Source organism: Coenobita brevimanus, chromosome 56 (genome assembly GCF_032717465.1).
Source record: "Coenobita brevimanus isolate Jiangsu-jjx chromosome 56, ASM3271746v2, whole genome shotgun sequence".
Classification (NCBI taxonomy): Eukaryota; Metazoa; Arthropoda; class Malacostraca; order Decapoda; family Coenobitidae; genus Coenobita; species Coenobita brevimanus.
Genome location: NC_137009.1, coordinates 31,879,599 through 31,898,704, shown reverse-complemented (window position 1 = coordinate 31,898,704; position 19,106 = coordinate 31,879,599). Strand labels below are relative to the sequence as shown.

Here is a 19,106-nt window from a genome sequence, read left to right as displayed (position 1 = left end):
AGAGTATAAGAGAGAAGTGGAGGAACGATTGGGCAAATATGAATTGGAGCAGATGAGGGACGTGGAAGGTGTGTGCAGGATATTTACAGAGGAAATATGTGCAGCATGTGATGTGGTGTGTGGGAGGAAGAGAAGACGGAGGGGGGTGCAAGGAACAGCGTGGTGGACTGAAGAGGTGAGACAGGCTGTGGCACAAAAGAAGCAAGCATACAATGAATGGATGAGAAATAGGGACTTGGAAGAAGTTGAGAGGCAGAAGAGAGAGTTATATGTAGAAAGAAAGAGAGAGGTGAAAAGATTAGTAAGAGAAAGTAAGAAGAGAGTGGATGAGGAATTTGGAAGGAATTTGAGTGTAAAGTGGAGGGACTGTAAGAAAATGTTCTGGAAAGAGGTGAAGAGAGTAAGACGGTGGAAGTGAGGTTAGCAGGGTGAAAGATAAAAATGGTAGATTACTAGTGGAGAAAGGAGAAAAAGTGAGCAGATGGAGAGAACACTTTAAGGAATTGTTGAACATAGAGGATAGAAGTAATGCGAGTATAAGTGGCTGGGGAATGGCTGGGAGAAGGAGGGAGGTGAGAAGACAGGAAGAAATCAGTAGGATAGAAGTTGTGGAAGCAATGAAGAAAGTTAAATTGGGGAAAGCCCCAGGAATTGATGGAGTGTGTGGTGAAATGCTGAAGCATGGGGGGAAGATAGTAGTAGAATGGATGTGGAAGATGTGCAGATTGGCCTGGGAGGAAGGTAGAGTCCCAGAGGACTGGAAGTCAGGTATAATTATTCCCTTGTACAAAGGAAAAGGAGAAAAAGAAGTGTGTGGTAATCATAGGGGCATTTGTCTTCTTAGTATAATAGGAAAACTGTATGGTAGGATACTTATTGACAGAGTCAGAGAAAGAACAGAGGAATTAGTTGGAGAAGAACAGGGAGGCTTTACGAAGGGAAGAGGTTGTGTAGATCAGATATTCATTCTTAGATATTTAGTGGAAAAGTTTCTAGAGAAGGGAAAGAAGTTGTATGCGGCTTTCATGGATTTGGAGAAAGCATATGACAGGGTGGATAGACAAGGATTGTGGAAAGTATTAAGAGTATATGGAGTACATGGGAAGTTATTGAATGCTGTGAAGAGTATGTTTGATGGTGCTAAGGCAGCAGTGCGTGTGGATGGTGAACTAAGTGAATTTTTCTCTTTGAAGGTTCGGTTGAAACAGGGATGTGTCATGTCTCCATGGTTGTTCAATCTGTACATGGATGAGGTAATAAAAGAGGTACAAGGTAGGGTACTGGATGGTGGAGTGTCCCTAGTGAGAGTGTTTGGAAACTCCCTGTACTATTGTTTGCAGATGATACTGTGTTGTTGAATGAAGACGAAGGGGAGCTACAAGGCTTGGTGGATGAGTTTGGGAGAGTGTGTAAGAAACGGAATCTAAAGGTGAATGTAGGGAAGAGTAAAGTGATGGTCTTTGAGAGAGGTGAAGTCAGTGAATGTACAGCGAGGTTGGATGGTGAGGAATTGGAAAATGTGAGTAAGTTTAAGTACTTGGGTAGTGTGATGAGTAAGGATGGAGGTTTGGAGGGTGAAGTGCTTGAAAGGGTACAGCAGGGAAGAAAGGTTGCTGGTTCTTTGAAAGCAGTGATAAGAAACAGGGAAGTGAGCATGGAAGTGAAAAAGTTACTACATGACAGTATTGTGATACCAACTCTAACGTATGGAAGTGAAGCTTGGACGTTGTTGGAAGGACACAAGTGAAGAGTGAGAGCAGTAGAAATGAGTTATTTAAGAGGAGCCTGTGGAGTCACATGGAGAGACAGGCTGACGAATGAGGATATAAAGGAGCGTTGTGGTGTGGATGTGGATGTGATAGGAAGCGTTATGAGGAACACACTGAGGTGGTTTGGCCATGTGGAGAGGATGGAGGGTGAGAGACTGACGAAGAGAGTGTATGTGAGTGAGGTGAAAGGGGGAAGAGGGAGGGGGAGGCCGAGGATGAGATGGAGGGATCGGTTGGAGAGGTATATGAGAGAGGGGTGTGTGAGTTGGGAGCAGGGCAGTGAAATGGCGGGGGACAGGGCGACGTGGAGGAGATTTGTTTGTGGCCACCCCAAACGGGATTGAGGCGTCTGGCAACAGATAGATAGATAGATAATTATTATTATTATTATTATTATTATTATTTATTATACCTTCGATTATGGCTGGCCTTAGCGATCTTGACAGAAAGTGCCATCCTCTCTGCCTCTGTTCCGGAAGTCAATAATTAGTATTTCTTAATTTCCATTGCTACATACACCAAAAGGGATTTCTTTACATATACCGTACCTCGGTGATGGCGTTGATGTTCTCGTTCTCAATAGAACCCACTCCCATGTTCTCACGATTTTTTTTCAAGGATCAATGATTAAAAGCTTACAATGCATGTAGTAGTAGAGGTAGGTAGCCTTGCCCAGGGAAATACTACCACCAAGGTAACGGGAGACTCAAGGAATAGGATGGTTTCCATTTTCTCTCCTAGGCCTTGATAGCTGGTTACACATCAGAGGGCATCAGAGGGGGTGGCGGTGACTCAATCGGTAGAGAGGTGGCCTGCAGTCCTAACGGACCCAGGTTCGTATCCCGGCTGGGGCAGGGAACAGTTTAAGGGTTTGAATTTCATTAAATCAGGCTTTACTGATCTACCAGAAGACCCGCCGACATGTCGTAAAAATACCCCCGCTAATACCTATACACCAGTCCTGTATGAGACAGCCCTAGCATGTATTCAATATGGACGGTTGGTGTTAGAGCCGAAGTGGTGACATGTAGAGGTGTATGATATGTAGGAGGACTGCTGGGTCTTGATAGCAGGCTGTGAAGCCTATGCCCAGAGTCGGACACATAAAAAAAAAAAAAAAAAAAAAAAAAAAAAGGCTGCCCTCTTTACACAACACACATCCACAGTATATGACATTGCTTTAAACCAGCTATCCTCTCTCCATAAAACACCAATCTTCTCATTACATATCATATACATTCCACAACACATCCCTGCTCTCCCCCCACATAAAGAACCATGGCTGCAGCTATACTGGGAATTAGTGTGGTGGTTTCTCGTGTGCCCACCGGCAGGGCTGGGTCGTCTGCACAGGGCCCTCCCGGTCGTCATCAAGCGACTGTGCCACCTCCAGTGTTGCAACGCCCTAAATCTGATTGTCAGTGCAGTAAAATTTTCTTTTGCATTATCAAGGGACTTCACTCCAACATCAACTCTGTCCAAAATTTCCTCCAGTTTAAATCCCCAGATCTGCTATTCTTGACAGACACACAAGTAAGCTCCACCTCTGATTTAGCAAGATTTAATTTTCCTTTTTATATTTTGATTCAAAATTTCAGACCCAAAGGAGGCGTATGTTGCCTTGCTAAATCACAAATTGCCCTGGAGGAGATTACTAAATTTAATTGTCCTTATTTTGACTCTTCAATATTCATATTAAATTCTTTTGGTAAAATTAAGTATTTCAGCTGAGTCTATCGTTCCCCTAATGCCCCTCCAAAGCCGAGTTTATTTGACTCCCTGTTGTCACAACTAAATGTCCACAACATTAATACTGCATCAGAAATTACTGTTCTGGGTGATTTTAATGTCCATAATGTTGAATGGCTCACTTATTCAGCCAGAACTGATGACTCTGGACTTGAATGTGAGCTATTTGTAGACTCATTTAATAGTCAGTCAACCCACCCATGTACCAGACAACCCCGATAAAAATTCCCACCTATTGGACTTGTTTCTAACAACCAATTCAGATCATTAAAATGTCGAAGTGAAGTCCCCCCTTGGATCCTCTGATCATTGTCTGATTCAAGCCACCAGTTTATCACCTACCACACCATTCTGCTCTGAGCAGGTCGTGGTGACTAAATGGCACAATGACAGGGCAGACTGAGGGGGACTCCAAAATTTTTTCATGGATGTTCCTTGGACCTCCTTTTTCTCCCAGGATGCAAATTTCACATTCGGCCACATACAGGATTTCATTAAAGTCGGCATGGAAACATTCATTCCCCATCATAGTTACAGAAAAAGATGTAATTCTCCTAAATAATTTGACCAGAACTGTGATAGAGTAACAGAACGTAAAACAATAGCCAATAACACTTATACAAGGACCAAAACCAAAGAGGCCTTTAACTATTATAGAAATATCAGAAACCATGCCAAAACTATTATAAATCTTTCTAAATCAAACTTTCTACATAGACAAGCTAACAAACTACTAAATAAACCAAATGATAACAAAATACACTGATCAACCCTTAATTCATTCAAAACTAACTTTACTACCACCCCTTACATTCCACCGTTACAGTTCCCCAATGGAAATCTAGTAAGTGACCCACGTGGAAAAGCCAATCTTCTTGTTGACATTTTTTCTACAAACTCAACCCTATATACAGAAAATTAAAATATTCCTGTACTTGATTTTGATTCCCATCAAATACCTCCTTTCATGATTCACACCAGATACGCACAAGCTGTATTACAGAATCTCTCAGCAGACAAAGCTACTGGTCCAGATGAAATTCCTTCAATAATACTTAAAAATTGCTCCTCAGTATTGGCTCCCTTATTGGCAAAATTTTTCTGCTTATGCATCCGTACCTCAAGTTTTCCAGCCTCTTGGAAAGAAGCAAATATCCATACTGTTCCTATAAAGGGGGCAACTTCTGATCCATCAAACTATAGACCAGTTGCAATAACTTCCGTTCTCAGTAAAGTTTTTGAGACACTAATTAACAAATACATAGTGAAGCATCTAGAAATCAATAAATTAATCAATGATCGGCAGTATGGATTTAGACAAAAACGTTTAACAGTTGACATTCTTTGCCTTCTTACCCATCAGATGAAAAACAAAACAATAGACCAACACCGTGAAACACACATAATAGCACTTGATATTTCAAAAGCATTTAACAGTATGGCACCAGTCTAAGATGTCACACCATGGTCTTCCAGCATTAGTTCCTCTAATTTCTTCTTACCTTCATAATAGAAAAATAAGGGTTATGGTAGACGGAATTTATTCTCAGTTTCATTCCATAAATGCTTCCAACCCTCTATCTCATTCATATCAATGACCTTCTATCTGTCCTCACAACCCAATACACTCTTATGCTGATGAATCGACCCTTGATAGTTCTTATACATTTAGTACCTCTTTTACACAATTTGATATTATAAATTCCCAAATAAACACATCAATTTCTCTGAGCCAGGACCTTTCTAAAATTAATCAATGGGGACAAACAAATCTGGTCTCATTTAATGAGCAGAAAACTAAATACATAAATTTCTCCAACAACAAGAATCCATCAAACTCTCACATAATTTTAAATGATGTCAGTATTCCCATATCCACTACAATTGATATCCTAGGTATTACTCTAAACCACAGCCTCAGCTGGACAGCTTATGTTAAATCCCTCGCTAAAAATACATCTAAAAAATTGGGACTTATGTACAGAGTTCGTGAGTTCTTCACTGACGAGCAGATGGCCACAATATACAAAAGTCATGTGCGTTCTCAGATCGAATACTGCTCACCACTGTGGAGTGGACGTGGAGCGGTTGCACTGAGGCAGTTGGACAAAATTCAGAATAAAGCCATTAGATTAATCAATAATCATGCCATTATGCATCTCAGTATGCAAAGATGTTGCTTCTTTAGCATTATTATATCGATATTTTTACCGTAAGTGTTCTGACGAACTGGCTTCAATTGTGCCTCCCCTTCACATTTTCCCCCGAAATACTCGGGCAGCTGGGAGGGCCCATGAACTCACACTCTCTCCTGTGCAATGCAGAACCTCTGCATATCAAAATTCATTTATCCCCAGAACTACTACTCTCTGGAATTCACTTTCTGGTAGTTGTGTCCCACAAACATTTAATCCACTTCAATTTAAATCCAGCTGTTATAAATATTTTATGAATGGAGGATGCCTTTAGGCACATGGACTTTTTTTTTTCCTTTGTTTTTCCTTCCTCCATTCATTATCTATTTAAAAGAAAAAAAAAAAACATGAGCATAATTTCTTTGACACTACCTTGCCGGCTGTAGCAATGGACAGTATTCAATTAACTATCTCTGTGATACCATTAAGAATCATACAACAAAAGATTTTGAAATTGATGGATACTCCCTTATCTGCGATGGAATGATAAACATGGGAGGTAATATAAAATTTTTTTGCTCATTGTTGTGCTGGGGCTGGTATCTCGAGACATTTGTCGTAGCCCAGAACGTGTAAAATGTGGTCCGCAGAAGTATCAAAATGAGCACATTCTACGTGACAACAAAACAACCAGTCGAGTGAAAGAACGTGTTCTTTTTGGCATGTAGTTACTGTGCCCCCAGGCTCATCTGAAATGTGAACCCACTGGACTGATCTCTAAAGTTGTCCTTCGCCTATTGTCCACCATCTCCCTTTCAGAGGTGTGGGAAAGTGCTGAGGGACTTTATAATTAGGTGGAGGAGCCACCCACCGGTACCGCCACGTGGATGTGTACCTCTCAGTAGTTGTAGGCTATTTGGTTTTAAACATGATTTTGGTAAGGTCAAAGATCAGTGCCGTGTTGTACATATACAAGCAAATGGGTCTTGTGTTTAGATTATAAAAGGATACTGTGCCAGAAGCAAACTTTGGGAAATTTCGTGCATTTGCATTCGTTACCTCCCTAGTTTTCAATCATAGGATTTTTGCACTGTTTTTCAGATATAATTTGAGATGAAGTGTTGAAAACGAACTCGGGTAGTTTATATGCTTAAAAGTATGTAAACGTGGCTGCGTTCGCCATAAATTTTTTTTATTCATTTATGGCCCTCAGTCGGTGCCAAGCCAGATGTCAATACTTAGCCAGCCGGAGCTGTGTTGCTCTTATTTTACTGATCGACCCAGTGCAAACAGAGATAGGCCAAACCGACCTCAGTCGTAATACACATTCAAGATCATATGCTGTACTTTTAATCGATATATGGTTTATCTTTTGGTTTAACGTAAAATATTATCAGGTTGAGTTACTTCAACGTAGTTAGGTGTCAACTGGTAAGATGTGACTCGAGCTCTTCGAGCCGTATCAGCCTGTTTCTTTTTTTTTTTCTTTTCTTTTTTTTTTTTTTTGGGGGGGGGAGTAAGAAATCTTTGTAACATATCCTTTAGTTAGCTGGGCAAAGGTATTTTTTAATGCAAGGTAGCAGCAACCAAAGGCCGAAGCCCGCAAGACTGTTCGCTCCTAGAAAACAGTAAATGGAAAATAAGGAAGCCAAATTCAGCATTCGCTCATTTCAAAATTCCTGGACACACTGAGTTTAAAAGATTAGAGGTCGCAGGCAGCAGGAAATACAAACAAAGGAAGACAGTTCCAGAGTTGACCTGTTGCATACATGAAGGGCTGAGAGTAACGGTTGAATCTTGCATTGCGGAGTTGGAAAGGGATGAGTGTTTGCTCCCACACGGGAGATATGCTCCCTTCGTAGAGGTGCAGAATGCAAGCAGAGAGTTCAGAGGAGCAGTGACCATTAGAGTGGAGATAGAAAAGAGATAAAGATGCAACAGTGCAGCGAAGAGACAAAGATTGAAGGGAGTCAGTAAGAAGGGGAAGGGGATATTTAGACAAAAAGCCTTAAACTTCATCTTGTTCAGAAATCTGTATGTGGAGAGCTTTCCCAAGCATGAGAGTTGTACTCTACACAGGGACGAATAAGACCCCTGGATAAAGTCAAAAACTGTGCAAGAGTAACAAGAAGGCATAGAGTCGGCTTAGAACACATCATCTCTTGGATGCAGATTTTGCAAGAGAGAAAATACGATCTTTCCAAGAAAAATCCCAAGGGAATGAACCCTGAGTATGTTCATAGACAATGCAGGATTGAGCAAGAGATTGTTAAAAATTAGAGGACACTTATGCAGGAGATTGTGACGTGTCAAACAACGTAAAAACTGAGTTTTTGATACATGAAAAACGACAAGATTACTTTTAACCCAATCAAAGATATGAGCCAAGTCAAACATTGTGTGTGCCATAGCCTCATCCCATGTTTGTTGAAGTGACTGCTGAGGTGGATGCTGCGAGAAGATAATGGAAAGGTGAAGGGTGGAGTCATCAGTGTATGAGTGGATAGGTTTAGATGTACACCTTAGAAGACCATTGATGAACAGATAGGAGATGATGATAGGTCGGACCCTGAGGAACATCACTACTGAGAGCTCTAGAAGAAGAACGGTGCCCATCAACAACAGCAGCTATAGAACAATTAAAAAAGAAGGTAGATGTGAAACCACAGATAGAAGGATAGAAGCTGTAAGAGGGCCGTTTGGAAATTAAAGATTTGTGCCAGACTCGATCGAAAGCCTTTGAGATGTCAAGTGCAATGAAAAGCTTTCGCCAAAGTCCCGAAAAGCTGATGAGCACGAGTCTGAAAGGAAGGTGAGACGATCTTCCGTGGAGCAGCCCTGGTGGAATCCATACTGGCGATCTGAAAGGTTCTGATAATAAAGATGCTTTAATATCTTTTAATGTATAGGGTAAAAAACTTCAATATCAGAATATTAAAGCAAACTGGCTATATTTTGAGGTCTGGAAAAAATCACCCTTTGAGACAGGCTGAATGAGAGCAAACTTAAAACAAGAAAGAAAGGTTCAAGTCAGCAGACAAAGGTGAAAGAGTTTACCAAGGCAGGATGTAAGCGCAGAAGCACAGTTCTCGAGGACAATAGGAGAGACTCCATCAGGCCCATATGCCTTGTTTAGTATTGAGGCCAGTGTGGGCAGAAAGTACTGTATATAAGCTGAAGAAATATTAATGTCATTCATGAGGAAGTCAGAGAGGGGAAGTGATGGAGGAATTGTCGAAGGTGGAATTGGAGGAGAAAGTTGAGCAAAGAGTGCTGATTTTCCAGTAGAAAAAAATAAACAGCAACAGAGCCATAAGAGAGGAAAAGAGGAGGAGAAAAAGATGAAGCAAAGTTGTTAGAGAGGTTTTTGGCAAGGTGCCAAAAGGAGTGGGAAGAATCTGAGTTTGAGAGTTCAGAGCATTTAGTATGAACGAAAATATTCTTAGCAGAGTGGAGAACAGACTTAGCACTGTTTTGGCAGGGACATAAAGGAGATGAGGATCAGGAATGGGTTGGCTAAAGTGCCTTTTGTGGGCCTTCTTGTTGTCGACAGCATAAGAACAAGTGTAATTAAACTTTTTTTTTTTTTCTTTAGTCACAAGCCAAGGGGAAAAAAAATGTATGCATCCATGACAGAGAGAATAATCTCCATTATGAGCAATGCACACTCAGGTGACTTTTGATCATGGAAGGAATAATCACTCCAGGGAAAATCAAAGTAATGCTTAAGACCCTCCTAATCACTAGTCCAAAAATGCCATAGCTGCCACTCTTTTGGGGGTCTCCAGGCCTTACCGGAGTGATAAGACAGGTTAAGGTGATAAGGTTGTGATCAGAGAAGCCCAATGGAGGGAAAAGATTTACATAGTAAGCAGAATGATTAGTTGTATGAACGAAGTCACGTATGATGAAACTCTCTAGGAGGTGGTCAGGGATATGGGTAAGGTGCTATTCAAGTTGCTCTAGGTCATTCAGGATAGAAAAGATGTATGCTTGTAAAGATGGTGGATCACTGAAAGGAGAGGAGGGTCATAGGTTAAGGTGAACAGTGAAATCACCTATAATGGAGATTTCAGAGAATGGGGAAATTGATGGCATGCATTCGATCTTAGAAGTAAGGTAGTGAAATAATTTTTCATAGTCAGTAGAATCGGAGATAACTACACAATACAAGTGGTGCCAGGTACAACAAACTTCGCCAGACAGCAGTTATTATATTGTTATATACTGACTCATTTTTGCCACTTAGTGCATGATTAAAGTCGAAGATAATGGTGCAAATGTGTTCAAGTAGCGCCCTCTGAAAATCTGTGATCTTACATTTAACCTTTCAAGGTCAAAGGTCATGCTGCCAAATGAGAACCCATATGTCGCCCTGTTCCCCGCCATTTCACTGCCCTGCTCCCAGCTCACATCCTCCTCTCTCATATACCTTTCCACTTCATCCTTCCATCTCATCCTTGGCCTCCCCCTCCCTTTCCCCCCCTCCGTTTCACTCACATACACTCTCCTCATTAGTCTCTCCCTCTTCATCCTCTCCATATGGCCAAACACCTCAGTGTCTTTCTTCTAACGCTTCGGATCACATCTACATCCACACCACAATGATCCTTCACTTCCTCATTCGTCAGTCTGTCTCTCCATGTGTCTCCATGGTAATAATAAATATCTCTATCTTCAACGAGTTTCGGTTATAGTCCCCTGAATATCCGTGGCCTTGAGTTTGACTTTTCAAGGTCGCTTATGGTCAAAGGTCAAGGTACCAATTGAAAGCCCCTATGGGACTTCCTATATGTTGATAATAGTAAATATTTCTATCATCAACCACTTTCTAGTTATAGCCTCCTGAAAATCCACGACCTTGAGTTTGACCTTTCAGGGTCATTCGAGGTCAGTGGTCTTGGTGCTAAATGAAAGCCCATATTTCGAGTTCCTGTATGTAATTGAGTGACCTTGAAAGGTCACTCAATTACCTCCAGAATTTAATAACTTTCTTTGGGGAACAGTGCCCACATATCCTGAAAGTTTCATGTGATTTCATTTAGCTTTTTTCCGCAATGTTGCTAGCAAAGAAACTTGACCAAAAACAATACCTCGTCGGTCTCCGTCCGGGCGAGGTAAATATATTTATTCAGAGAATGACAGGATAGCAGAAGCCAGAGAATTGAGAATTCAGAGGATTCTAGTTCAGGAACACGAGAGCAAGATATGTAATTGCATGGATACACACAACAGCCACCCATGGCTTTGAAGTACAGTATAGAGAATGTAGGAGGATACAGAGAAGAGTTTGCAGTCAGTCACCTCAGATGGCTGAGTCTCATTGAGGAAAATAACATGAGGTTAAAGCAAGAGAGGTGGTGTTTCACAGAGAGAAAATTAGAGGAGAGGCCATAAATGTTGCAATAATGAATAAAGAGTGATGCGGACAACAGTTTCATGCATATCACTTGGTTGTCACCGGGAGAGGGGCAGATGGTCGAGGCTTCTACGATTCCTCTCCCCCCTAGGGACTCCTAGGTTGGGTGTTTTGAGGTCATTCTTCCCGATTTTAAAATAGGAAGTGTGATGTGTTATGTGCATGTAGTTTGGTGAATACAATAAAAGGAAACAGTATAGGAGAGTATACTGGCCTACACTCAGTGTTACCGAAACACTGAAAAGTCTCAGCAAAAAGGGATAGTCAGACGAATGTCCTGAGGTCTGATGAAACCGGAACTCGACTCTACCTGTCAGTTGCTTTAAATTCACCTTGGGAATAAAGGCCTCTTCTACTGACGCTATAGTTTACTCCCTGGATTGTACATCATTTGCCGCGAGGAGGAGAGGGGAGGCAAAATTTGCATGTACCCCATTTTCAAATATAATTATGTATACTCGTTCTGTGACAGCAGTCATTGTTTAAATAAAGAAGACGAGAGTGACATTAGCCAACCAAAGGTGACTGGTGGGAGGGGATGAGGCTTACATTAACAATCAAAGTTCGTTGGTTTGGGGTATAGACATACCATCTCACACAATCTAATCAAAAGTTAGCAACTCAACCTTTGCTAAGCTAATCAAACTAATCTAAGCTAACCTGACCTCTCCTAACCTAACCTACCTAACCTTAGCTAACGTAATCTAACCAAACTTAAGCTATGCTATTCTAATCTAACCAACTTTACCTTACCTTGCTGAGTAGCGACGTTCCAGAACCGTGCCTTCGTGCAGATCGTCTTGAATATTTTCACAGAGTTTGCGGATGCTCTCTGTAGCGTTTTGAGGAATCCAACCTCTCTTAAATATGGAGTGTAAAGTTCCCCGGGGATCCCGCACGAGGTGAATAATCTTAAGGTCAGGAAATGAGTGTAGGAGAGGGTCTAGCCATGCCACACGTGTTCTAATGGTCTTAATTACTTTGGTGTCTTTCATACGACAAGATTCTGTCAATGTGTTCTCCAACTGGCAGCGTGGCTCACATTTATCCAGGTTTACCTCATTGTTCACAATACTCCTCCACTTCAGTATGGCTTCTTTCAAGGAGCTGGATATGTTGCAGGTAAGAAGATCATTCAGTGTTTGTCTGACGAAATGTTCACTTTGATATTGCATCTTATGAACGTCCTTGTGGAGCGGCTCGAAGAAGTAGAAGACCCACGATGGAGCAGCCACCATCTCAGCAAGAAAGGTTGACCCACTGCGACCCTCTGAAATCACGATCACCATGTTGCGGTCTGGAACACCAGGAAAAATGAAAGATGGTTATTATTTAACTCCTTCAGCGGAATGATGGATTATACACAGTATTTCATTTCTGCTACCTTCCGACAGTTTTACACTGGACTGGAGATTTCAAATATGAGTGTTTACACATAACCTTCATGAACCCCTTCAATGCAACAGGCTGTTCCTGAGCTGCATCTTCCCTGTCCAGTTGAAAAAGTCTGAATGGAATCGTTTGTGTGTCTGAACTTTTCTGCCACCGTCTTAGAGATGTGTTCGCAGGTTGAAACAATATAAATCTAATTATTGCTCATCTCTAAAACGTGACTCACTCTTGTTTATTTAGTCTGTCGACTTCCAGTCGTTTAGTCTCTCGTTCCTCCTTCTACCTCAGTGTTTTTCTCACATCCACCTCGCATACCACGATTGCATGATTAGACAATCTTCCCCACCATCCTCTCTCAATACTCGCGTCTATAATACGCGTACATCGAAGCATCCTTCTCTCTGGTAATAGTAGGTGCAGCCTCAGGCTGACCCTGACATGAACCTGATGGACGGCAAGAAAAGAAAGCTGTAGCCCACTGCACCTTCGGGAAGTGAGGTGGGAGCTGGGGTACATTTTGTGCATCTGGTCACACCCACCATTTAGGTACATCTCTCCACAGTCACATAATAATTTATGATTTTACCAACAGCGTCTGCAGTCACCCTTTACCATATGCACTTACTCAGTTCTTGGTGTTTAGTATTACTGAAAAATAGTTTTCCATACACACATTTTTAGATGTTGGTCGAGTGGCAGGCGGGGTCGTCAACTGTCTAAAATGACGCTCAATCGATCCCAGACTGTAGTAAGGAGCAGTTAGGCAAACTGAATTTTGCAAAAGCTACTTCACTGCTCGTCCACAAAAACCCATAAATGTGACAAAAACAACCCCCAATAATACCAGTGCATCTGGACTTAGAGTGCTCTAGCATGTGGAGGTGTGTGGCATATAAGAGAACCACCGTGACTAAAGGAATGGATACATAAAAAAAAAACAAGAAGGAACGCTCAGAAAGTGCAATACACGTGTGCCCGCCAGTTGGTCAAAGGGACGGAAATTTGACACTGCTGTGTGACCTTGACATTTGATTAATGACCTTAATATCGGACCCTTTAATTCTTGTTTTATCTTGAACCCTTCCACAACGTCTGGTCTAAATCCATTCACAACTGTTAAAGCTGGCCTAGGTAAATGACATTGAATTTGACCTCTCCCAGTTATTTTCATGTTTAAATGATTGTTTTCTGAATCGATTTCCTTTACTCTCGCTTTACTCTGAACCCTTTCACCAATTTTACCCAAATTGGATAAAAATTATTTATGAAGACCTTATTATGTGACCATGATGGTTGATATGTTGTTATTAAAAGTAGTTATACGTCAGATCCCTTTGCTAACCCTCAGAGCTTCCATAAAGTTTAGTTCAAACCAGATAAAAAATTAATGTTTTAATCATTTTGATGTTTAGTCACTTCCAACTTACCGTGATATTTCGACCTTTGTGCGATTTTTCTCACAACTGTTTCACTATGTTCTTGCCTTATCCTCAACTCTTTGTCCAAGTTGGTTTAAATTTGCTTAAAAACATTAAACTTGTTTTTCTAGGTCAGATTTTGACTTTGCTCCGTTATTTGACCTTTGATCTTTTCTCAGAATAATAGATCAGCATCTTTGCTATCCCTCAACATATCCACCATGTTTGGTTAAAATCGGATGAAAACTTTACACACACACACACACACACACACACACACACACACACACACACACACACACACACACACACGCACACACACACACACACACACACACACACACACACACACACACACACACACACACACACACACACACACACACACACACACACACACACACACACACACACACACACACACACGCTGAGAAAAACTGAATACCCGTTTTCCTTCTGCAAGTACAAGTATTACAACACCGTTTTCTTTGGCACTTCATCGACTAGCCTACACCATGCATATTACTCATATCCACACTGTCATTCAGATCACTTCGCAGACAACCCCTTAAATCCCTTCTGTCCGGCATTAACCCGCCCCGTCCCGACCACTTTTTGACCACTGGTACCCCCCAATCCCGACCATTTTTCGACCCTTTTTTTTTTTGGCTAAAACTTTCGCTTTTGGTGAGAAACATCGAAAATTCATAGAGAAATCGCTCACCTGAGGTTTAAAATACTCATTACAGGTAGGAGACCCTCCTTACCTTACTGGGTTTTCTATCAGGCTGGCACCAAAGAAAACGAGTTCTATGGGAGGATAACTATTTCACACCACTCATAAACGGTATTTATTTATTTACTGTTACGATTTATATGTAGTACAAGAGTATATTGGTTTTCAAGCAGTAATATAGGCATTATAAGCATTGGTTCACTCACTAATACCTGACCTTTTTTTGCCACATTACCTGATCATCATTTCTAACTGTTTCTTCCTCTAATGCTATGTAAAGTTTGTCCTTCACATTGTCATTGATTGGGGAATCACTCTGGCCCTGAATTTCGTACCGTGGCATGACATGGCTATACTGGCCAGGTCACTGATAACAGGTGAATTGCTGAGAAAAGGGCACGCAGGGGGGGGAGGAGGTCATGCTGGGTAAGACATTGTCTCTGCCTGGCATCTTGTTGAGGAAGGTGTCCCGTGTATACGTACCAAAAATGACTCGCGAAAATTGAAAATTGTGGAAATTATGAACCTTGCAATTGCAGGACGTTGAAGTACGTCCTCGGGATTAGCTGTGACAAAACGTGAGGACGTGGAAGTACGTCCTCGGGACGGCGCGGGTTAAGTTCATGCTTTATTCTTGTTACCACCAGACCACTGTGTTAAATGAAGCTGTTTTGCGGTACAGGAATTTAATGACGATTGCTTGAAATCTCTAAGCTGAGGAGTTTTTCCCAAAAGTAAAATAAATCATTCAGAAGTTAACGATAGTAACAAGAGATAAGTCATCAGACTATAGAGAATAACTCCTTGATATGCGTTTTGTACCTCTGCTCGGTTCATTCCATAGCCTTCTTCTGTGTAATTAAACCTGAGTGCGCAAAGATGTAGGCAGAACCTTAAATTTTCTTTATTAAATTCACAACAGTCGCGAAAATTCGAAACGGTTACACTGCATCCCACTTTACACCATATTATGCAAGCAGGTTCAAAGGTAAGGTTTTTCATTCTATTCCATATATATCAATGACAATGCTTTCTTCTTTCCCTTCTTGATTTCATGATTAACCCCTCAAGTCGAGTAAATTAATTAAATTTATGTTCTTACTACCTCCAGACAACCTCATTAAGCTTAATAGATACTTTAGGAAACAGAAAAGGATAAAGAAAGGATTCACTATAGTCTCACCAATCTAAAACCAAGGTTTGGGTGGAGTCCTGCCGGGGATTTCGCGGCGTACAGCGGTGCCTTGTTTCCTATACTCTGATTGGCTAATGGCTGACCTGACACCGTTAGAGTTCGTCCACTCACATCTCGCCACCTGGCCTGACATGACTTCACCCACTTCTGTGTGTGTGTGTGTTTGTGTATGTGTGTGTGTGTAAAGACAAACTAATTTAAGTCATAAATATAATTTAAGTTATATATATAACAGAAAGCGAACAGCGGAAGCACGTGACAGAAGCTTAAATCTCCCTCCAATGGATCAATTCCCAGTATGGGCCTGGATGTTGCCACTCGTGAGTGTTTTAACTTATTTATTTCTATTAAGAAAATTGCATATGTTCTACTGATTCCTTCAAATTATATAATAAACGTAATTGTTACATTACTTACCCAGCTTAGAACTACCGTGAAAGTCGGTAAAAGTAACCACATTTTTTTCAGCAACACTGTAAAATATGTATGTCACGTTTCTTTATTGATGTACAAAAGCCATATGCATTACAAGTTTACCTTCCTTTGGTATGCTAGAATACTTAAGTTTATATTGTATCAGTATGTGTGTACCTATCTGTGATACCTATTACATATATAACAGAATCTACTCATCGTTCGTTTAGGAAGTATGGCATGGCTGCACCAAGCGCCAGACCCCACCCAAACCTTGGTTTTTGATTGGTGAGACTATAACCTCTTCTGAGCAAAGGGCCGGTTATATACGTACATACATTTTATATATATATATATATATATATATATATATATATATATATATATATATATATTTATATATAAATATATAAATATATATAAATATATAAAAATATAAATTTATATATATATGTATATAAAAGTAAAAAAATATATATATATTTATATATATATAAATATATATATATATATATATATATAAATATATATATATATATATATATATATATATATATATATATATATTTGGGGGGGGGCAAAATTTTTTTTGGCTCAAACCTCCGCTTTCGGTGAGAAACATCAAAAATTCATAGAGAAATCACTCACCTGAAGTTTAAAATACTGGATACAGGTAGCAGTTCCCTTTACCTTACTGTGTTTTCTATCAGGCTAGCTCCAAAGAAAACGAGTTCTGTGGGAGGGTAACTATTCCACACCCCTCATAAACGGTTTTTATTTATTTATTTGGTACGAATTTATATGTAGTACGAGAGTATATTGGTTTTCACACAGTAATATAAGCAATGTAAGCATTGTTTCACTCACCAAACACATCAACCTACCTGCCCTTTTTTGGCAACATTACCTGATCATCATTTCTGACTGTTTCTTCCTCTAATGCTATGTAAACTTTGTCCTCCATTGTCATCGATTGGGGAATCACTCTGGCCTTGAATTTCGTACCGTGGCACGACATGTTTTTACTGGCCAGGTCACTGGTAACAGGTGAATTGCCGAGACAATGGCATGCGGCGGGGGGAGGGTAGGTCATGCGGGGTAAAGTATTAACCCTGCCTGGCATCTTGTAGAGGAAGGTGTCCCGTGCGTACATACCAAAAATCATGCATGAAATTTGAAAATTTTGCAAATTAGGGCCCTTGCAATTGCTGCACGTTTATATACGTCAATGGGAGTCACAGTGACAAAATGTGTGGACGCATATATGCATCAGCGAGAGTCGGCGGGTTAAAGATATTCTCAATATTGATCATTCCAGTGCCCTTTGAGAACAGCTTATTTGATTTTCCACAAACTTTCTCAGCTCCAAGTTTCACAACTGTATGTTCATTATATATTTTTCGTTTCATACATATTGGCCAGCTACTTTTTCTTTGTGTTTACCGAAGGCTTTCCATCCAACTGTTATGCATCTGTTTATTTTTCTCTCACGATCTTTTGTTAGTTTTAGTGTTATTCCCAAGTAACTGTACTCCTCGACTTCAAGAATTTCTTCACTTTTCTGATGACGTTCTTTGGTGTATTTCGATTACACATTAGTTTTACTTCAGTTCATCTTTAGCCCTTCTTTGAGACTCTCTCTGTTCAGGTCATTTAACATTTCTTGCAATGTCTCTGCTGTTTCCAAGATTAGGACAATGTCATCTGCAAAACTTTTTCTCCATCTATGTTCACTCCTTTGTTTCTCCAGTCTAGCATTCTGAAAATACTTTGTACGACATGCTGTGAATGGTTTTGGTGAAATTGTATCTCCCTGACTCACCCTTGTCAAATGTATTTTTTTCCCAATCTCTATGTAATTTAACAGTACCAGTTCTCTCTTTATAAATATATGTTTTCAAACAGTTCTGCAATGTTCTCATAAACTCGTTGTTCTCACAATGAATTTATACAGTAATTGTTACGTGATCCACTGAGTTGAAAGCCTTTTCGTAATCAACAAACTTTTGCACTGTGATTTACTATATTCTGTAATTTTCCAAGTTAACTGATTCATTGTGTGTACATGATCAGTAGTCCTACCTGTTCACGAGGTTGCTTTTCTTCCACATTTGTTGTCATTCTGTTCATAAGGACTTTAATGAAGAGTTTGTAAATAACTGATAATAAGCTAATCAGTTGATAATTACTAAGACTTCTTGAGCTGCCTTTAATGGAAATTAAAATAACTGTTGCATTTCACCATGATTTGGGGATTTTCTTCTTCTTTATACACTGAGTAAATAAGTGGGCGATACACACACACACACACACACAAGAGGCACCGAGGAGACCAGACCCACGCCGACACCGCTCCATACACTGCCAACTTGGCCAGTGGCACTGCCTAAATTAGTATCTTTATATGAGTCAAGCTCTGTACCAGGTTAGAGTAAATGGTGTTCTAACATTAAAAAAAAAAAAGAAGAAGTTTTAAGCAAGATTTGTTCAAACAGAAAAGAAAACAAAGTAGCGCAAGAATGCACGTGATCAACTGATCTTTAGTTTAGTCTACAACTGCCCCAGGGAATGTAAGTATTATATGTGCATTTTAGTACTGTACTGCAAAATGACCACATACTTTAGTAAAGCAAATTTGGAAAAGAAAAGGGATAAAGGTAGAAAGCAGGATGATGATTTCTACCAAGAACTGGTTGAAATGGAGACACAATAAACTGGTGGAACGAGTGGCTTTTCAAAATGAGATTGATGAAATTAAGAAACAGATGCACTTGCAAAAGGAAGAAATAGAAAAATTAGGAAAGGAAGTCAACAAGAAAGACACAACCATAGATGAGCTGACAGTAGAATTAGGTTCACTTGGGAGAAAAATTAGCGAA

The 19,106-nt window shown here is 40.3% G+C and overlaps 1 protein-coding gene across 1 annotated transcript; it reads right to left on the bottom strand.

The window, feature by feature from the left end:
• Positions 1-11,821: 11,821 nt before the first annotated feature.
• On the bottom strand, positions 11,822-12,361 carry LOC145401688 (carbohydrate sulfotransferase 3-like). Its single transcript, XM_080273869.1, has one exon. The coding sequence runs from the start codon at positions 12,359-12,361 to the stop codon at positions 11,822-11,824; it is 540 nt and encodes a 179-aa protein (XP_080129995.1).
• Between the last annotated feature and the right edge of the window lie 6,745 nt (positions 12,362-19,106).

Bases quoted from the DNA above. Each gene is read 5' to 3' on its own strand.
- LOC145401688 (XM_080273869.1), bottom strand. From the start codon at position 12,361: ATGGTGATCGTGATTTCAGAGGGTCGCAGTGGGTCAACCTTTCTTGCT.